At 48.0% G+C, this 16,922-nt stretch overlaps 1 protein-coding gene across 5 annotated transcripts in view; it reads right to left on the bottom strand.

Moving 5' to 3' along the window:
* Positions 1 to 688: 688 nt before the first annotated feature.
* The window catches only part of KIAA0319 (KIAA0319 ortholog), an 87,450-nt gene continuing 71,216 nt past the window's right edge, over positions 689 to 16,922 (bottom strand). For 4 of the 5 annotated variants that reach the window (XM_075585581.1, XM_075585580.1, XM_075585579.1 and 1 more), the window contains 3 exons: positions 5,240 to 5,330; positions 4,239 to 4,330; positions 689 to 1,472 (listed from right to left, as the gene is read on the bottom strand). In XM_075585581.1, the coding sequence (XP_075441696.1) occupies positions 1,294 to 1,472; positions 4,239 to 4,330; positions 5,240 to 5,330 (362 nt within the window). In that variant the 3' untranslated portion in view covers positions 689 to 1,293. Of the gene's footprint in view, positions 1,473 to 4,238; positions 4,331 to 5,239; positions 5,331 to 16,922 lie in introns of those variants that run through there. The other variant, XR_012799098.1, reaches the window with a different exon arrangement.

The following is a 16,922-nucleotide window of genomic DNA, read 5'->3' as shown; positions in this document are numbered from 1 at the left end:
ACATTCTATTAAAAAAAAATATATATATATATATATATATATATATATATATATATATTTTTTTTTTAATATATAATAATGATTTACAATAATGTAAAGCACTCAGTCATGTAACAACTTCTCTATCATTTTTAATATTTGTTTAACAGCTTTTCAAATGTAAACACAAAAGTTTGTTGTGAGCACTACAACAGCAAATATTACAGAACATACATTACTTGCTTTGTAAGACTCCTGAAAACTTTCATGCCTGACCGATGAAACAATGCTGCCTTTATTAACCAACTAAGTAAGGCAGCATGTTTAACAGGTTACACTGTTTGTCCCCCATAATACCCTCCAAAACGTTCTCCTCCATCGTCTTGCTGCATATGGCTTCAATGTGAAAGCTTGTCTCCCAGACAAGCATCTACAGTACGCACAACCATGTTTATTTAATTACAATAGACATCAACATCTCCTCACAAATAAGAATAGAGTTCTTCAGCTGCAGTGAATGAAATATACATCCAAAGTCTGATCAAAACCTGAAGCAGACCAAGGCAGTATCTCATTAAACCATTCTGTATTACCAGGTTATGTTTATATATATATATATATATATATATATATATATATATATATATATATATATATATATATATATATATATATATATATATATATATATATATATATATTCAGCCCTCTGCAGTAATGTTTTTTTTAAATGCTCATAAAATGGCCTTTTGCTCATTTCTAATCCTGTCTAAGGGGGGCTGTAGCTCCCCTCATTTCATAATACTGTATTATTAAATTGATTCATCTCCTATTTATTTTCTATACACAAGAATTGTTGTCAGTAAGTCTTAAGATTGATTTACTGGTAACATGGAAAATGTACAGGCGCCCACGTACAGTAATGCAATGCAATGCCTTCAAGGAATTAGCGTCTGCCCAAACATATTTCTAAAGCTTTTACATTGTCACCATGGAAACGATTGATTAGAGGCGACTATATGAGCGGAATTGTCATTTGTGTCCCCTCTGGTATTTGAGGAGTCATTAAATCATAGAAATAAACTTGTTTGTGGGCAGGAAAGTTGAAGTTGCTTTTGCACTAGGATTAATGGTAAACCATATAGATACATAGGTGATTAGTCACTTCTCTAAAACCTGGTATGCATACAATGAATTTCTAATTCATTATCACCTGACTTGTGGCTAACGTTATGGTATTTTGTTCATCTAATGCTGAAACCGTACCAGTTTTTGACCTCAAGTCTGAGCAAATATTTTTTCACCCCGGAACATTTATCTGCACTTTGAGCTGAAGTTAAAGGGAGCACCATTTTTGAGAGCCCCATTGGCCATGTTTTTGGGGTTTTCTCTATCCACCTTCTCACGGCTGAAAATGGTGTCTTGATCACTGTCAAACTCTGACTCGGACACCATCAGGCTGGAGTTGTGTTCTGTACTTCTGTGTTTTATACCTGGAAAAACAAAGGTGAAGAGCAAATCTCTTTGAACCTGAAGGTCTCTGTGGTAATGAAAGGTGGGAGGAGAGCTGCTTGAGAATGATTCTGTCTCATCCTGAGCAAGTGACTAACCTACATTATAGATCACTGCTTGACGTACCTGAAAAAAGCTCAGGGTTGACAACCGGGTCCAGGGTGTTATCACAACATGACTGTAAACCAGGAGACTTGTTTAGGATTACTTAAAGGCTGCTGGTGGGGCACAGAACACATTGAGCTGAAGGGATAAAGTCTATATACCCTGAAGCGGCTGTTCGGGACGTTTTAAAATGAAAGAAGTTCCCATTATAGTCAATGGGGATTTTTGGCTGAAAATGGCCCGAAGTGCCACTTTGGTATATATGGAATAAAGGCATAAAAGTGTAGCATGCAGTGTTTGGAAAAAGTGCCACAAAAGTAGGTGCTACAAAAAAGATCAAAAATGTTTTTGCTACTATATAGCACCTGTGAATAGAGGAGGGTAAAGCATATATCCAAAACATGACATTATTTGAAGAGGGTGAAGAGGTTAGTATCAAAGTGAGGCATATTTTATACTCAACATTATAGACGTTTACTTGTTTAAAATTCTTCCCGTGGAGGTGGTGGTGGGGAGGAGGGCAGGTAAAAAACTTATCTCTGATACCATGTAGGTTCACTTAAAGTTCTCTCCAAATAGAGCTGTTGTCTGTTCTCTTTCCCTGAGATTCACTGGAACAACCTGACATCTTGCCCAAGATATCACTGGGATTGGAATAATGCCTTGATTGATTGCTCCATTGTGAGTAGGAATTTTGGGGGCATTGTTTTCTCACATTTCACATATATTTAGCATTTTTGCCCTAGGTAAATTTCTCTTTTTTTCACATGGCATCTACCACCGCTCCCCTTACATTTCGAAAGAACCATCTTGCAAGACTTTTGGAACAGTCTATATGTGGGTTGAGTGGAGGTTTTTACCTCCTATATATTTTTTGATCTCCTTTTCACTATTTTAGTGTTTTAGGTATATATGTCACACTGCACTTATATGCCATAGACCGTTTTATTTGGTTTATTACACTAAGATATTTATATTATTGAAAATATTTTTACTGGGATTAATTGGAGAGTGTTAGAGTGCCATCCATGGGCGTCCGCAGAAATTTTTTCAGGGGGGGGCATAATTTTAACGGCCAGTACCCGGCGTGAAAGTGGTGGTGACCGCACCGTGGCGAGCGAGCCCGACCAGCATAAGGGGGGTTTCCCCCCCCCCACCCCCCGAGAAAATTTTGAAAAAAAAGTGGGCAAATGGTGCATTTTCAAGCAAATTTGAGAAAGCTTGAAGGTTAATAAAGCAATATTAAATATAAAAAAACACACCATTGCATGCAGTTGCACCACATTATTCATACACACACTCTCCCCCCCCTCTGCATCTCCCATCTCTCTCCCCCCCTGCATCTCCCATCTCTCTCCCCCCCTGCATCTCCCATCTCTCTCCCCCCCTGCATCTCCCATCTCTCTCCCCCCCTGCATCTCCCATCTCCCCCCCCTCTGCATCTCCCATCTCTCTCCCCCCCTGCATCTCACATCTCTCCCCCCCCTGCATCTCCCATCTCTCCCCCCTCTGCATCTCCCATCTCTCTCCCCCCCTGCATCTCCCATCTCTCTCCCCCCCCTGCATCTCCCATCTCTCTCCCCCCCTGCATCTCCCATCTCACTCCCCCCCCTGCATCTCCCATCTCACTCCCCCCCTGCATCTCCCATCTCTCCCCCCTCTGCATCTCCCATCTCACGGTGAGAGTGATTAGGGGTGCCGGGGTGCAGGAGGGAGGGCCAGAGGGAGAGTCTGGGTGCCGAATGGGGAGTTACAGCGCGGGAGAGCGGGAGGGCACGTAGCGGCCCCCACCCCTGCCCCCCCCCAACCTCCCCCCACCCCCAATCTCCCTCGCCCCCCCCAAGCTTCTTTGCCCCCCAATCTCCCTCTCTCCCTGGTCCCACGGGTCCCTACCGTATGCGGCCACGGGTTCAGACGGACGGTGAGGCTGGAATGAAACAGACGGTTCGATCGAGGTGCTGGCTGGTGTGCAAAAGCGCGGGAGAGCGTGGCGGCCCCCACCCCTGCGTGACTGCTGCTGTCTACTTTCGCTAAAGCCCCGCCTCCCATCCAATCCCGGGCCGCGGCCCAGCATATTTTATTAAATTAATGCGAGGATCCAGGGGGGGGGCAAGCGCCCCCCCTTTGCCCCCCCCCCGCGGACGCCCATGGTGCCATCCAGTATTTTGTATTATTATAATTTGACTTAAAGCCCCAGTTGTGTTCAGGAAGATACACTGAAGTGGTGACATCTGGTTGCACAGATATGTTTGCTCTTCTGGCCTGTGATCACTATTACACACCTGTATCTTGACTCCTTCTGCTGTTTAACCTTGCAGGTTTTGTGACCAGAACTACGAACAGTGCAAAACGGCATCTCATTTAAGTTTAAGATTTAAAAATATATATATATATGTGTCCAGAGTAATAGCTAAGAAAGACCTAAATGACTGTGGAAAAACATATCATGTTGTCTTTGTATGTAGTGAAGGTCTTTTGGCCAAAACATTCTATTTATAGTATTATACACAAAAGTAATCGATGAGCGTAACTAAGGAACTTCTGATTCTTTTGTTGAAATTTCTTTTTGGCCAAAAAATCAAGCAGTTCAATATTTACCTTCAACATTCCCACAAAATAGAGAGATTATTTTTTTTACTCACCGTACTTTGGCCTTAATTCCATTCTCTCTTGCTCATCTATATTATCCAGGATTGTATATTTTGTTTTCTTTCTTATTTTTGTCCGTTTCCGGCTGACGGGAAAATAACCATTAACAGTTTTAGATAAGGAATATCTAAACATTACAGTATGTACATTGAGTTGTGCTAAAATCACATAGGTAGACAAAGTGTAAAACTGAAACTCCTCTTACTTAATCTGAATGCCCTGTATTATTTATATATATATATATATATATATATATATATATATATATATATACACAGTGGTTGACAAAAAAATCTACTCGCCACCTAGTACCAAACGTGTGCTGCTTGGGCCAATATTTACTCGCCCGGGGGTTAAATCCACTCGCCCGGGGCGAGCAAATGTATAGGTTTGTTGAACACTGTATATATATATATATATATATATATATATATATATATATATATATATATATATATATATATATACCCACACACATACACATGTGTAACATGGCTCCTGTCATGTAAGCCCTGATAGCTACAGGCTGTGGCATGCAATCATCTGGGCATTGCCCCTCCCCCCCCTCATGCTGACTCTGAGTGACCAGGGAGGTGGAGCCACAAGGGTCTGTGTACAGCCAATAGTGGTGGTACAGACCTTGTGCCCTCCCCTTCTGGTGATCAGATAGGAAGTGACAAATTATAGGGAGTCCAGGTCCACCTCCCAGGGGTGAGACGTGTGGAGTCAAACCTCCCAGCTGGGAGGGAGCGAGGCCAGTCTGTCCTCCTGGGCTGGCAGGGCCTGAAAGATCAGAGGCCTCAAGAATAGCAGAGAGCCAAACACCATCCAGAGGCCTGGAATCCTCAGTGACCCATGCATCCGCTGTGTGTACCACCAGCAGTGACTGTGAATGAAGCCTTTTGTTTTACACACTCCTGCCTGAGTTCTCAGTCTATTGGGCAGGGGAGATATATATCTAGTGCTATACTGAGTCTCTCCAGGGGGGTTGTACCTTTTGCAGCAGCAGATACAGAACCATGTTAGGCCCATCATGACGGCCACCGTGGCGAAAGTTAACACCATGACATAAAGTACACTCCATTCTGCAAAACAAATGCACATGAAGAGATCCTGGGTCACAGGACTTATATAATCACCACTTTATGCATGTTTTCATCTGAGTATACATTCTGCAGCTTCCACTCATATTCTGAATCAGGACAATAGGACATGGAAATGAAGGATCACATTTACATGGACAAATAGATAGAGCACATTTATCTGGTATCTGTTGTAATTGTTCACATCATTTTAAAACAAAACGGAAGTACTTGAAAGTGAAATTAGTGAAATAGCAAATGTGTAATGTTTGTGCTTGTGTATTTCTATGACCATTGGTAAACACCCATCACGGTTTGTGGACTGGTAAAGGAAGGTTTGCAAGGAGCCAGCAAAATATTGAAAGCAGTCAGAGGGTTCTCTAAAATGTTGCAGTATACAACTGGAATACATTTTTACATTTACCCATTTGTAGCCCTGTTACCCCTAGAATACAGGATGACTACCAATGCTGTATAACCTGTTGGCTCGCAGGGCCTGAGCTTCTGCCACGGAGAGCCTGGGGCAATGTATCAGTGTATTGTATCTTACCAGATGCAGCGCCTCCACCTGCGATGGCTCCCAGCAGAGCGGGAGTGGTTCCTCGCAGGACACCAACACAATAATAATCACACAGTGTGTAAAAGAACAAGCTTCTTTACTAACGGTAACCATAACCTTATATGCATGACATGTCAATATTCTTCCCTGAGGAGACACAACTATCCAATGCGCCTCGCAGGATGCAACCCTCCACCGCGTTCCCCACACCGTGTCCACTGTCCCACACCGCAACCCCAAATGTGTGTGTGTGGTGACTGTGCAGCCACTAGAGTGAGAATGTTACAGTTGGTGCACTTTGTAGATGTTAGGAGTACTCAGACCTGCAAAGGATCCGCAGACACGGGGCCTTCCGCGATTCTCCTCCGGGGCGATCCCATCCGGGTGGGTAATAATGTCTCTGAAGAGGTCTGATTCCAAACCTCTGATGCAACTCTGTAGCGGCCGCTGTGCCTCTGCAATAACACACTACTGGGGCAGGTTCCTAGTCTAGGGCCTGTCCCTGTAGTTCCACAATCTGACTGTGACTCAGGGGCCTGACTGGGGCCTATGGGGGAAGTTCCTGGCCTAGTGTAGAGGCTACTTGCCTCTCTACACACCGAGCTCCTTCCTCTTCCCCTTCCTGGTCTGGTCTGCCCAACGTGCTCCCCTGCGCAACCTCCTATCCTCTTCCTGCCAAGTCCCTGTTGCCCTATTGGCTCCCTGGCATCACCTGGTCTGGCTGAGGCTCATGGGGCTTGTAGTCCTCTGCTCTACGCCTCCTCTGCTTGGTCTGTGTTTTGCGCGCTACCATAGCCACTCCCTGCGCATGCGCAAACTCTCTTCCAGCGCCGTCGCCTGCGGGACTCACTGCGCATGCGCGAGTATCAAAATGGCGGTGCCCTGAGCGCACGGGCTGCCGTGGAGCCTCCCATGCACTGGAGCTCTCCCTGCACGCTCTACAACCTTCCCTGACTCTCCTACTGCAGCGGAGGTAAGGGTAGACCTGGGGGACCTCCCTCCTCCCCCTCGTAGAATCCAAAAACCCCGCTTGGAATAACCATAACAATAACTCTCATGACTTCATACACAGGTTATATAATAAAAATGCATGGGATACATACAACTTATCACATCACCGCTCTATATCAGATTGTACATCTCGCTGAACATAACGATAACAGACTTTACTCTATTGCGATCCCACTGCTGAGCCTCATAGTGGGGTGCCCCGAACTGATCATAGGTCATCCTCATTGGAGGCTGCCCAACTCTTCTCTCCGGCGGAGCTGTTCTTCTGTCACTCCCTCGGGAGAGTGACCAGTATAGTCCTGAGGCACAGCCTCTTCCCTTGAGGGGAGTAATGACTCTGAATGGTCACTCGCCGGCACAAAGCATGGGCTCTGTGGATCCAAGTGCTGACTCTCTGTAGCCACCCTAGTAGATGCTTTATTACGGGGCCCTTTACCCGTTGCTCCTGGCCAACCTCATGTGAGTTCTGCTCACCATCCAGAGGCGTAGCCTGTATTTCAGGCTCATCCTCGCCGACCTGTGGAATGGGAAGCAAATGATTTCTATGCCATACCTTTACCCGACCCTCAGAGTCCTTGATACGGTATACCGGGAGGCCAGGCATCTGGGACTCCACCTCATATACACCATCCCGCCAACGGTCGGCTAGTTTATGTTTCCCCGGTACTCCCAGATTGCGGAGAAGCACGGCGTCGCCAGGACGAATTTCCCGGTGTTTGACCTTGTGGTCATAACGTGTTTTTTATTCCCCGCGTTCAGTTTCTCCGTAGACTTTTCTGCCTGTCGATACGCTTGCTGTAGTGTCTCCTGAAGCCGCCTTACATACAGTATTTGAAGTGATTGGCATTTTGAACTCCATCAGTGGATACCCTTAGTCATATATCCACGGGCAACCGGGCCTCTCGCCCGAACATGAGGAAATAAGGAGATGATCCAGTAGACTCATGTCGAGTGCAATTGTACGCGTGTACTAATGTTTCCACATGTCGACTCCACTCTGTCTTCTACGTCTCTGTTAAGGTACCTAACATGTCTAGTAAAGTTCGATTTAAATCGCTCAGGTAAGGCATCACCTTCAGGATGATAAGGAGTAGTTCGCGACTTGGTGATATTCAGAATTTTTAGCAATTCCCGAATTAATTTACTCTCAAAGTCTTGGCCTTGATCAGAATGTAGTCTGTTGGGGAGGCCGTAGTGCATAAAGTATTTCTACCAGAGGATCTTGGCTAGAGTAAAGGCTTTTTGATCCTTGGTAGGAAACGCCTGAGCATATCTGGTGTAATGATCTGTGATGAACAACACATTGCATATTCCTCGGATGTCAGGCTCGATACACAGGAAATCCATGCACACTAAGTCCATGGGACCTGAGCTCTTCAGATGGCCCATTGGGGCTGCTCTTGTCGGAAGGGTCTTCCTTTGAATACACCTGACGCAACGTCGACAATGGCGTTCTATGGCCTCTTGCATTTTTGGCGAAAAGAACCTCTCTCTCACAAGTCCGAAGGTTTTGTCAATGCCCAGTTGACCATGTTCATCATGTAGCGCCCTCAAGACTATATGTTGCAGATTCCTGGGAAGAACCAGTTGTCGCCGGCTGGGGTGATTGTGGTAGTTCACTACTCTATAAAGCAGACTGTCGCTTATCTCAAAACTTGTCAGCTTCCCTCATTAGAATGCCCACCACTTCGCTAGGTGCGCACCACAACAGATCTGGGTGATTTTTCTGAATAGCGTAGCGTATGGTGCCAGCTACCGGATCACAACCTTGATATTGAACCATATCTTTCCAGGATATGATTTTGTCTGGAGTGATGTGCATTCCGCTAGGATCACAGTAGGCAGCCGGGATTGCTTTGGACTCACACCCTAGAGAATCCGCAACTCTTAATTCAGAAAAAGCTACATGATCGTCAATAATGGCCGCAGTAAAGCACAGAGCCCTCAGTCCGGGTCCCAGAATCTCCTCCCACTGGTCATCATCCGGGGTGGCATTTAGTCCAGGTCTTCTAGACAGAGCATCAGCTCCCACGTTCAGAGGGCCAGGCTTATATTTCAGAGTGAAATTGTAATTAGCCAGGGCGGCCAGCCACCGATGTCCAGACGCATCCAGCTTAGCTGAAGTCATAATATACGTGAGGGGGTTATTGTCTGTTCGCACTTCGAAAGCAGCTCCATAGAGATAATCATGGAGCTTATGCACCACAGCCCACTTCAATGCCAAGAATTCTAACTTATGCACATGATAATTTTTCTCACTGGGTGTTAGGCTACGACTCATATAAGCCACAGGCCGAAGTCCGGCTGGGTGTTTCTGGTGTAGCAATGCACCTAGTCCATTGAGACAAGCGTCCACATGTAGAACGTAAGGTTGTTCTGGATCAGCATACGCGAGCACTGGCGCAGCCGTCAGACTTCTTTTTAGGCCCAGGAAGGCCTGGTCACACTCAGGCGTCCATTTGTCACCAAACGACTGACGGGCGGATGCCGCTTTGCGCCCCGTATCCTCAGGATATATTTTAAGGAGGTTGTTGAGGGGTTTTGCCCGACGGGAGTACCCTTCCACAAAACGACGTTAGTACCCGCAGAAACCCAGGAAAGAGCGTAGTTCCATAACATTGTCCGGCCGCGGCAAGTTCACTACAGCTTCTACCTTGGCCGGATCAGTGGCTATTCCTTCCACTGACACTATATGTCCCACGTAGGTCACTGAAGTTCGACATTTATCTAGAGACAATTTCAACCCCTCTTTTGCCAGATGGTCCAAAACTTTTAGAAGCCGCATCTCGTGTTCCTCCAGTGTCTTCCCGAATACAATGATGTCATCCAGGTACACCAGGCACTCCCTCGGGTTCATATCCCTTTGGGTTTTTTCCATTAGCCGCTGAAAGGTGGCCGGCGCCCCGCAGATACCCTGTGGCATACGAGTGAATTGGTAGAACCCTAAAGGACAGATGAATGCGGTCTTCTCTTGATCCTCTAGGCCCATGGGTACTTGGTAATACCCGGACCTTAAATCCAGGACACTGAACCATTGGCTCCCGTTTAAGGCAATCAGAATTTCTTCTATACGAGGAAGATTATACTGATCCGGCACTGATTGTTCAGCGTCCGATTGTCCACACACAGTCTCACTGACCCATTCTTCTTCCTCACGACCACAATGGGAGAGGCGTAGGGGCTCATTGACTCCGTAACAATTCCGGCTTCTTCCATCTCGTGGATCACATTCCGTACAACGTCGACATCCCTAGGGGCGATACGGCGGGAGCATTCGCGGAAAGGGGTCGTATCACTCAGGCGGATAGTATGTTGGGCACTGCGACTGCACCCACATCCATTTCGCCGGTGGAGAACACTTCTCGTCGGTCCTCCAATTGGGCCCTCAGCCGGTCTCTCCATTCATCTGGCAATACTGAGGATTCGAAGTCGAAATCCAATCTTCCGTTGGGATCGTGGACGACTGCGGAGTTAACGTGAAACGATTCTTCCACAGAGTTGACAGGATATATTCGGCCCAAAAGCTGTCCGGCATCAATAGCCATAATGAAGGGAGACAAATTTTTCACAGTCACATAGGTCCGATGGGGAACGGAGGAGGCCCAGTCCCTTATCTCTGGTATTATCTTATACCCTCTCCGAACATCCTCTTCGGGGGTGGTCTCCAAAGAGAATAGGTGCTCCGCTTCATTTCCATCCGTATAGGAACAGCAGGCGGGCATCCGCTGTATTCCCCCTGGCAGAATTTCCGTCAGTCCGACTCGCCCGCAGAATAGCAATCCATGACTATCAGATGCAGGCCCTTTAGGGTCCCCTTACACTTTGACAAGCTGTAGCTGAAGGCTGGACATAAGCAATTCATTTGTCTCTTGTAAATAGGCTCGAATGACCGCACGCACAATATCAGCATTAGTCCCCAGATTTGGGCAGCTCCTGAGGTTCAGGGCATACTAGTGCCTCCACTTCCATGGGGTGGGAATTCCCAGTATTCAGCTACTGGATCTCCAAAGACACCGTTACGATACCGTCAATGGGATAGTCTTCACTGCTCAGACCTTACTTTCGTGTGCTCAGCTGACCTCAATGGTCTCTTCCGAAGGTGTTGATCATAAAATCCTCGGTATATGATGGTCACCTGAGACCTGGTGTCCAGCAACGCAGAGGAATAGATGCCATCCACTAACACACGTATGAGGGCTACACTCTGGTGTTTCCATCAGGGGTGGGGTTGTCATTACTGGCAGTGGTTTCCACTGGGTCCTCTGACGATCGGGTCCCCCTCTCCTCCGGGGACTCCGGGGCTCCCACATCTGCTGCGTATACCCCACAGACGATAACGTTAGGAGAGAACTTTTTGGGGGATGGACTCCAGTCTCTGCGTTCTCCCATAGGGCAATCGTAGGATAGGTGCCCCTTTCTCCCGCACTTGAAGCTCACCAGATCATGGGACAGTGTGCGACGGTTGTAGGGAGGGGATGCCCTCCCGGAATACTTTGGCTGGTCAACCACGGATTTGACGGGGTTTTCCTCCCTCTTTTCGCTAGACCCCTTGCTCTTGGATGTAGAGGGTCCTTTAGATTTCTGAGGAGAATGGAGCAGTAGATGACCCTCGTGTTCCTTAACTTGTTGAAGTAAGCCAGTAAATGTGGGAGGGCTTCCTCGGGTGAGGTTGTCGCGAATCATGGTAGCGATGGGGTGTTCATCCATTTAGGAGGCAAGGACGAACTTGCGATGAAGCAAGGGCCCGAGGGCTATTTGCACACGATGGATGAAGGCCGACAATTCTTCCCCTTCCTTTTGATTGATGGCATAGTACTTAGCCCAAAGGGCTCTGTCATCCTCCACCAACCCGTAGGCCTCAGTCAGGAACTCCACTATCATCCGGGAGGTTAAATCAGGGTGTTGCTCCCGATGGATACTGACCAGGGTAGAAGCCGTGGGTTTCAAATACTCCATGAGACTTGCCGTTTCACGGCCTCTGTACATGACCATTCATCCATCACGTTCTGGGTGTGTTCTTTCCAAGGTTCTATCCCCTCCTCTCCGGTAGGTGTAAGGAGGACCCCAGAGAAGTGTTATGATTGTGCTCGCCACAAACCGGGACCGGACCGCGGGGCTGAGGTGGGGTTATATAATCACCGACCTTAGTCCGTGCAGACTGATCCGGAGTGCGCAGTTCGTAGTCGTATGCAGCAGGGTCAGGAGTGGAGAAGGCAGCATCGTCGTTATTCAAGCAGGAGTTCGGCAACAGGTAGTCAGGAGTTCCCCACTTCAGCTTAGGAGCGTGAGCGCGGGAGTGACCTCTTCATGAGGAGCGGCCTCGGCCCATGATGCCGGTCTCAGCAGGGGGAGACAGCAGGCTGGCCGAAGTACACCGCAGGGCAGCGTCGGGAAACCAACGATTCAGCACAGAAGTCAGGAACGGGCCCCCGCATGGAACTAAGCAAATCCTCCCGAGGGGGGTGAAGACGCCGCACAGCCGCAATAATGGAGAAGGCTGATGGATGACTGAAAAAAGCTTTATTCACACAGAATGTGCAAGCGGATCCTCTTGACGCGTTTCAGCCCGTTTTCAGCCCGCATGGAACTAGCAGGCGGCCTCAGGAAACAACACTTCAGCAGAGAAGTCAGGAACGGGCCCCTGCATGGAACTAGCAGGCGGCCTCAGGAAACAACGCTTCAGCAGAGAAGTCAGGAACGGGCCCCCGCATGGAACTAGCAGCAGGCCTCAGGAACTAGGGACAAGAACCAGAAAGGTTAGTACACCAGGATACAAGCCAGGGTGGCTTGTGGCAGAGACAGTAACGTCCAGGGTAGGAATTTATGCTCGGCCCTGTTTCAGTGCCAAAGCCCAGGATATAAAGGGCGGAGATCCAATCACAGGAGGAGGGTGTGTGAGTATTCCTCCAATGATGGAGCACAGGGTAGAAGCTGCAATGAGAAGCAGCACATGTGCCATTGATTGCCAGAGGAAGCTTTTGCAACTGCAGAAGTCTGCAAAAGCTATAATAAAAGCCAGGAGTGGATTCCTTACAAGAAGGCTTTTAGTTTCCTGTAATTTTGAGAGTGAGACGCGAGGGTTAAAGCCTCAACTAATGGCGGAAGGTTTGGCTGGGAGACCAATTGGCTTATCTTTTCCGTAAGTTTTTGTAACATATCCCTACACCGTTCTGCTTCCTCTGACACACAGGAGCTGGGACGGCTGAGTTCAGTCTGACAGCTACCAGCCTTACTTTCTGGGTAATTGTCAGATAACGGGATTTGACACTCCTCCCTGTGCACTTCAGTTTGGGCTTCCCCTAAAGGGTAGGTAAGCGGGCTTCCGCCTGGTGGTGAATCAGGGAGCTGCAGAAACTGTGGTGTTTGTGGCTCCATGAGGGCAAGATCCCTAGGACAGTCAACTAGAAGGGTGTTTCACTGAGACTCTTTGTCTATCTGAATATCCACCAGGCGGGCTTTTGAAAATCCTGGTAGTTGCCTTAATGCAGTTTGTAATGTCTCTAGAGTCAAGGCCATAGATACCTGACTCACTGCAACTACCCGATGCGTGGGTGTGTGTTTCTTCCGCGCCCAATTGTGTACACTCTGACGTGAAGGGAGATTCATGTTCTATACAGATAGGTTAAGTGAAATTTTGATTTTTGGGCACCCCAGGTCTTCATCTCAGCAGCGCCTCCAAATGTAGCCCTGTTTCCCCTAGAATACAGGATGACTACCAATGCTGTGTAACCTGTTGGCTCGCAGGGCCTGAGACTCTGCCACAATGAGACTCTGAGCCTGGGGCAATGTATATAAGTGTATTGTATCTTACCAGATGCAGCGCCTCCACCTGCAATGGCTCCCAGCAGTGTGTAAAATAACAAGCTTCTTTACTAACGGTAACCATAACCTTATATGCATGACATGTCAATATTCTTCCCTGAGGAGACACAACTAGCCATCGCGCCTCGCAGGACGCAACCCTCCACCGCTTTCCACAAACCGTGTCCACTGTCCCACACCGCAACCCCAAATGTGTGTGTGTGGTGACTGCGCAGCCACTAGAGTGAGAATGTTACAGTTGGTGCACTTAGTAGATGTTACCTGCCGAGTGCTCCTGCACTCGGACCTGCAAACGGTCTTCGCAAAGGACCCGCAGACACGGGGCCTTCCGCAATACTCCTCCGGGGCGATCCCACCTGGGTGGATAATAATGTCTCTGAAGAGGTCTGATTCCAAACCTCTGATGCAACTCTGTAGCGGCCGCTGTGCCTCTGCAATAACACACTACTGGGGCAGGTTCCTAGTCTAGGGCCTGTCCCTGTAGTTCCACAATCTGACTGTGACTCAGGGGCCTGACTGGGGCCTATGGGGGAAGTTCCTGGCCTAGTGTAGAGGCTACTTGCCTCTCTACACACCGAGCTCCTTCCTCTTCCCCTTCCTGGTCTGGTCTGCCCAACGTGCTCCCCTGCGCAACCTCCTATCCTCTTCCTGCCAAGTCCCTGTTGCCCTATTGGCTCCCTGGCATCACCTGGTCTGGCTGAGGCTCATGGGGCTTGTAGTCCCCTGCTCTACGCATCCTCTGCTTGGTCTGTGTTTCGCACGCTACCCCAGCCACTCCTTGCGCATGCGTGAACTCTATCAGCGCCGTCGCCTGCGGGACTCACTGCGCATGTACGAGTATCAAAATGGCGGCGCCCTGAGTGCTCGGGCCGCCGCGAAGCCTCCCGTGCACCGGAGCGCTCCCTGCACGCTCTACAACCCTCCCTGACTCTCCTACTGCAGCGGAGGTGAGGGTAGACCTGGGGGACCTGGCTACATATTTTTTATCACATATCCCAGGGTCGCATTTCTTTAAGATTCCCCATACTTACACTAAGCTAAATATTTGTATATGTGTATGTATACAGCGAATACCGCTAACAACAACCGTCAAATATGATGATGTCACAAGCCAGAAAGTATCCAAAATGAACGGGACTGGCGGTGCTAAGGGGCAGGAATAATATAACACACAAAAAGACACAAGAACCCTGTGACAGGGTAAACAAAACCCACCAGTTATATGCCTGGAAAACATATGTCTAGTCTGCAGTGCAGCACTGACTAGGTTAACTTCAGCTGGGAACCTCAGGATAATTAGTTGGATCCCAGCTGTCTAATCAAGGTGTGTTAAAACCCAGGCTGTAGACAGATGGAGGCTGTTGATGAGAGAGGAGTAAGCTGCTAAAGTGATTCCTGAAAACAAGGTCTGAGTAGCAAAGTAGTGATACTGTGAACTGTCTGTCCCCTGCATAGAAAAAGGGTAGCTGCATATATATATATATATATATATATATAAACTGTCTGCTAAAGAGAAACTGTTTTGTTCGGTTTGCTGAAGGAAAAGCCATTTTCGTTTGTTGCTGAAAAAGAGCTATTTTTGTTTTGTGTGCTGTATATTTTTCAAGGCAAAATAAAACAGCCTTGTCAAGAAACCCACGTGTGTAGTTGCATGTACCCTGCAACAAACCCCAATTAGAAGCACTTAGACATATCTAATAATTAATGCAATCAGATGCAGACAAATGTAATAACCAAAATACAAATTTATTATGAGTCTACATCAAACACAACATAGAAACTGGGGTTCTTTATCAGTTATTTGCTGGTTTAGGGATCAACAGGGCAGGCTTTCTTGCAGTTTTTAGATTTTGACCGTCCGGTCATTGGTTACCCTGGGAACTTCTGTACCCAGAGTGACCTGTATTAGAAGTTATATCTCCTGCATTATTTGCCATCTCTGTTTTTGTGTCCCTGTACTGCTGTCTATATTTTTGGGTCCATATTCTTATTGTCTATAGGAGACAGTTGTTTGGTCTGTTTTCATGTTTGTCATTTTCGTTTTCTATGTTGTGTTTGATGTAGACTCATAATAAATTTGTATTTTGGTTATTACATTTGTCAGCATCTGATTGCATTAATTATTAGATATGTCTGAGTGCTTCTAATTGGGGTTCTTGTCTCTTTTTGTGTGATATATATATATATATATATACAGTAAAATATATATATATATCAATTATATATATCTACTATATATTTCTGAAAGCATTGTATGTATGTTTCACTGTGTTCCCTGTCCCTAGCGGCAATCTCATTGGTCCCTTGGCCCGCCCGCCCCCGCACACCTCTCATTGGCCTCACACACTCACACCACCCCCTTGGCCCGCCCCCACACCTCTCATTGGCCTGAGGCGGAGTGACGGGCCAAAGGTGTAAAAAAAAAAAAAAAACACGCACACACACACACCTCTCTCTCTGTCCTCTCCCCCCCCATCACACCCACCTCCCCCCCTCCCCGGTGCTCCACTCACCTCCCCGCCTCCCTCCCACTCCACTCACCTCCCTCTCCACTCACCTCCCTCCCGCTGCACTCCTTCTCCACTCACCTCCCTCCACCTCCCTCCCGCTCCACTCACCTCCCTCTCCACTCCCTCCCGCTCCACTCACCTCCCTCCCGCTCCACGCACCTCCCGCTCCACGCACCTCCCGCTCCACTCGCCTCCCTCCCGCTCCACTCGCCTCCCTCCCAGGCACGGGGACAGGCAGTGGCCAGGGCAGCCTGCCGCTGCCACGCGGCACCTAAGATGGCGGCGGACGGAAGGACCCCCTTCCTCCCTCGCGGACTAAGTAACATGGCGGCGGACGGATAGAGAGGTCCCGCTCCACTCACCTCCCTCCCGCTCCACTCGCCTCCCGCTCCAATAATATTACCAGATTGGAGTCCAGCAATTTGGAGACAGCACACCAGGAGTATATTTCAAATTGTAGTTTGTATTGAATAAAAATACAGGCACCTCAACCAACGTTTCGGCAGAGAGCGACCTTCCTCAGGGCCCGACAAACTGGGGCAAAACCCACTCGCCCCCCCAAAATGTCACTCCCCCCCCCCCCACACGTCACGTGCCTGCGGCGGGGTCCGGTTACTGGGTCCTCCGGCCTTCTGCTGTCTTGTCACCTCTAAAATCAGGTTTTTCTCCTGCACCACTATTCATAATGGCCCA

Source organism: Ascaphus truei, chromosome 2 (genome assembly GCF_040206685.1).
Source record: "Ascaphus truei isolate aAscTru1 chromosome 2, aAscTru1.hap1, whole genome shotgun sequence".
Lineage (NCBI taxonomy): Eukaryota > Metazoa > Chordata > Amphibia > Anura > Ascaphidae > Ascaphus > Ascaphus truei.
This window is presented reverse-complemented; position numbering and strand designations above follow the sequence as displayed.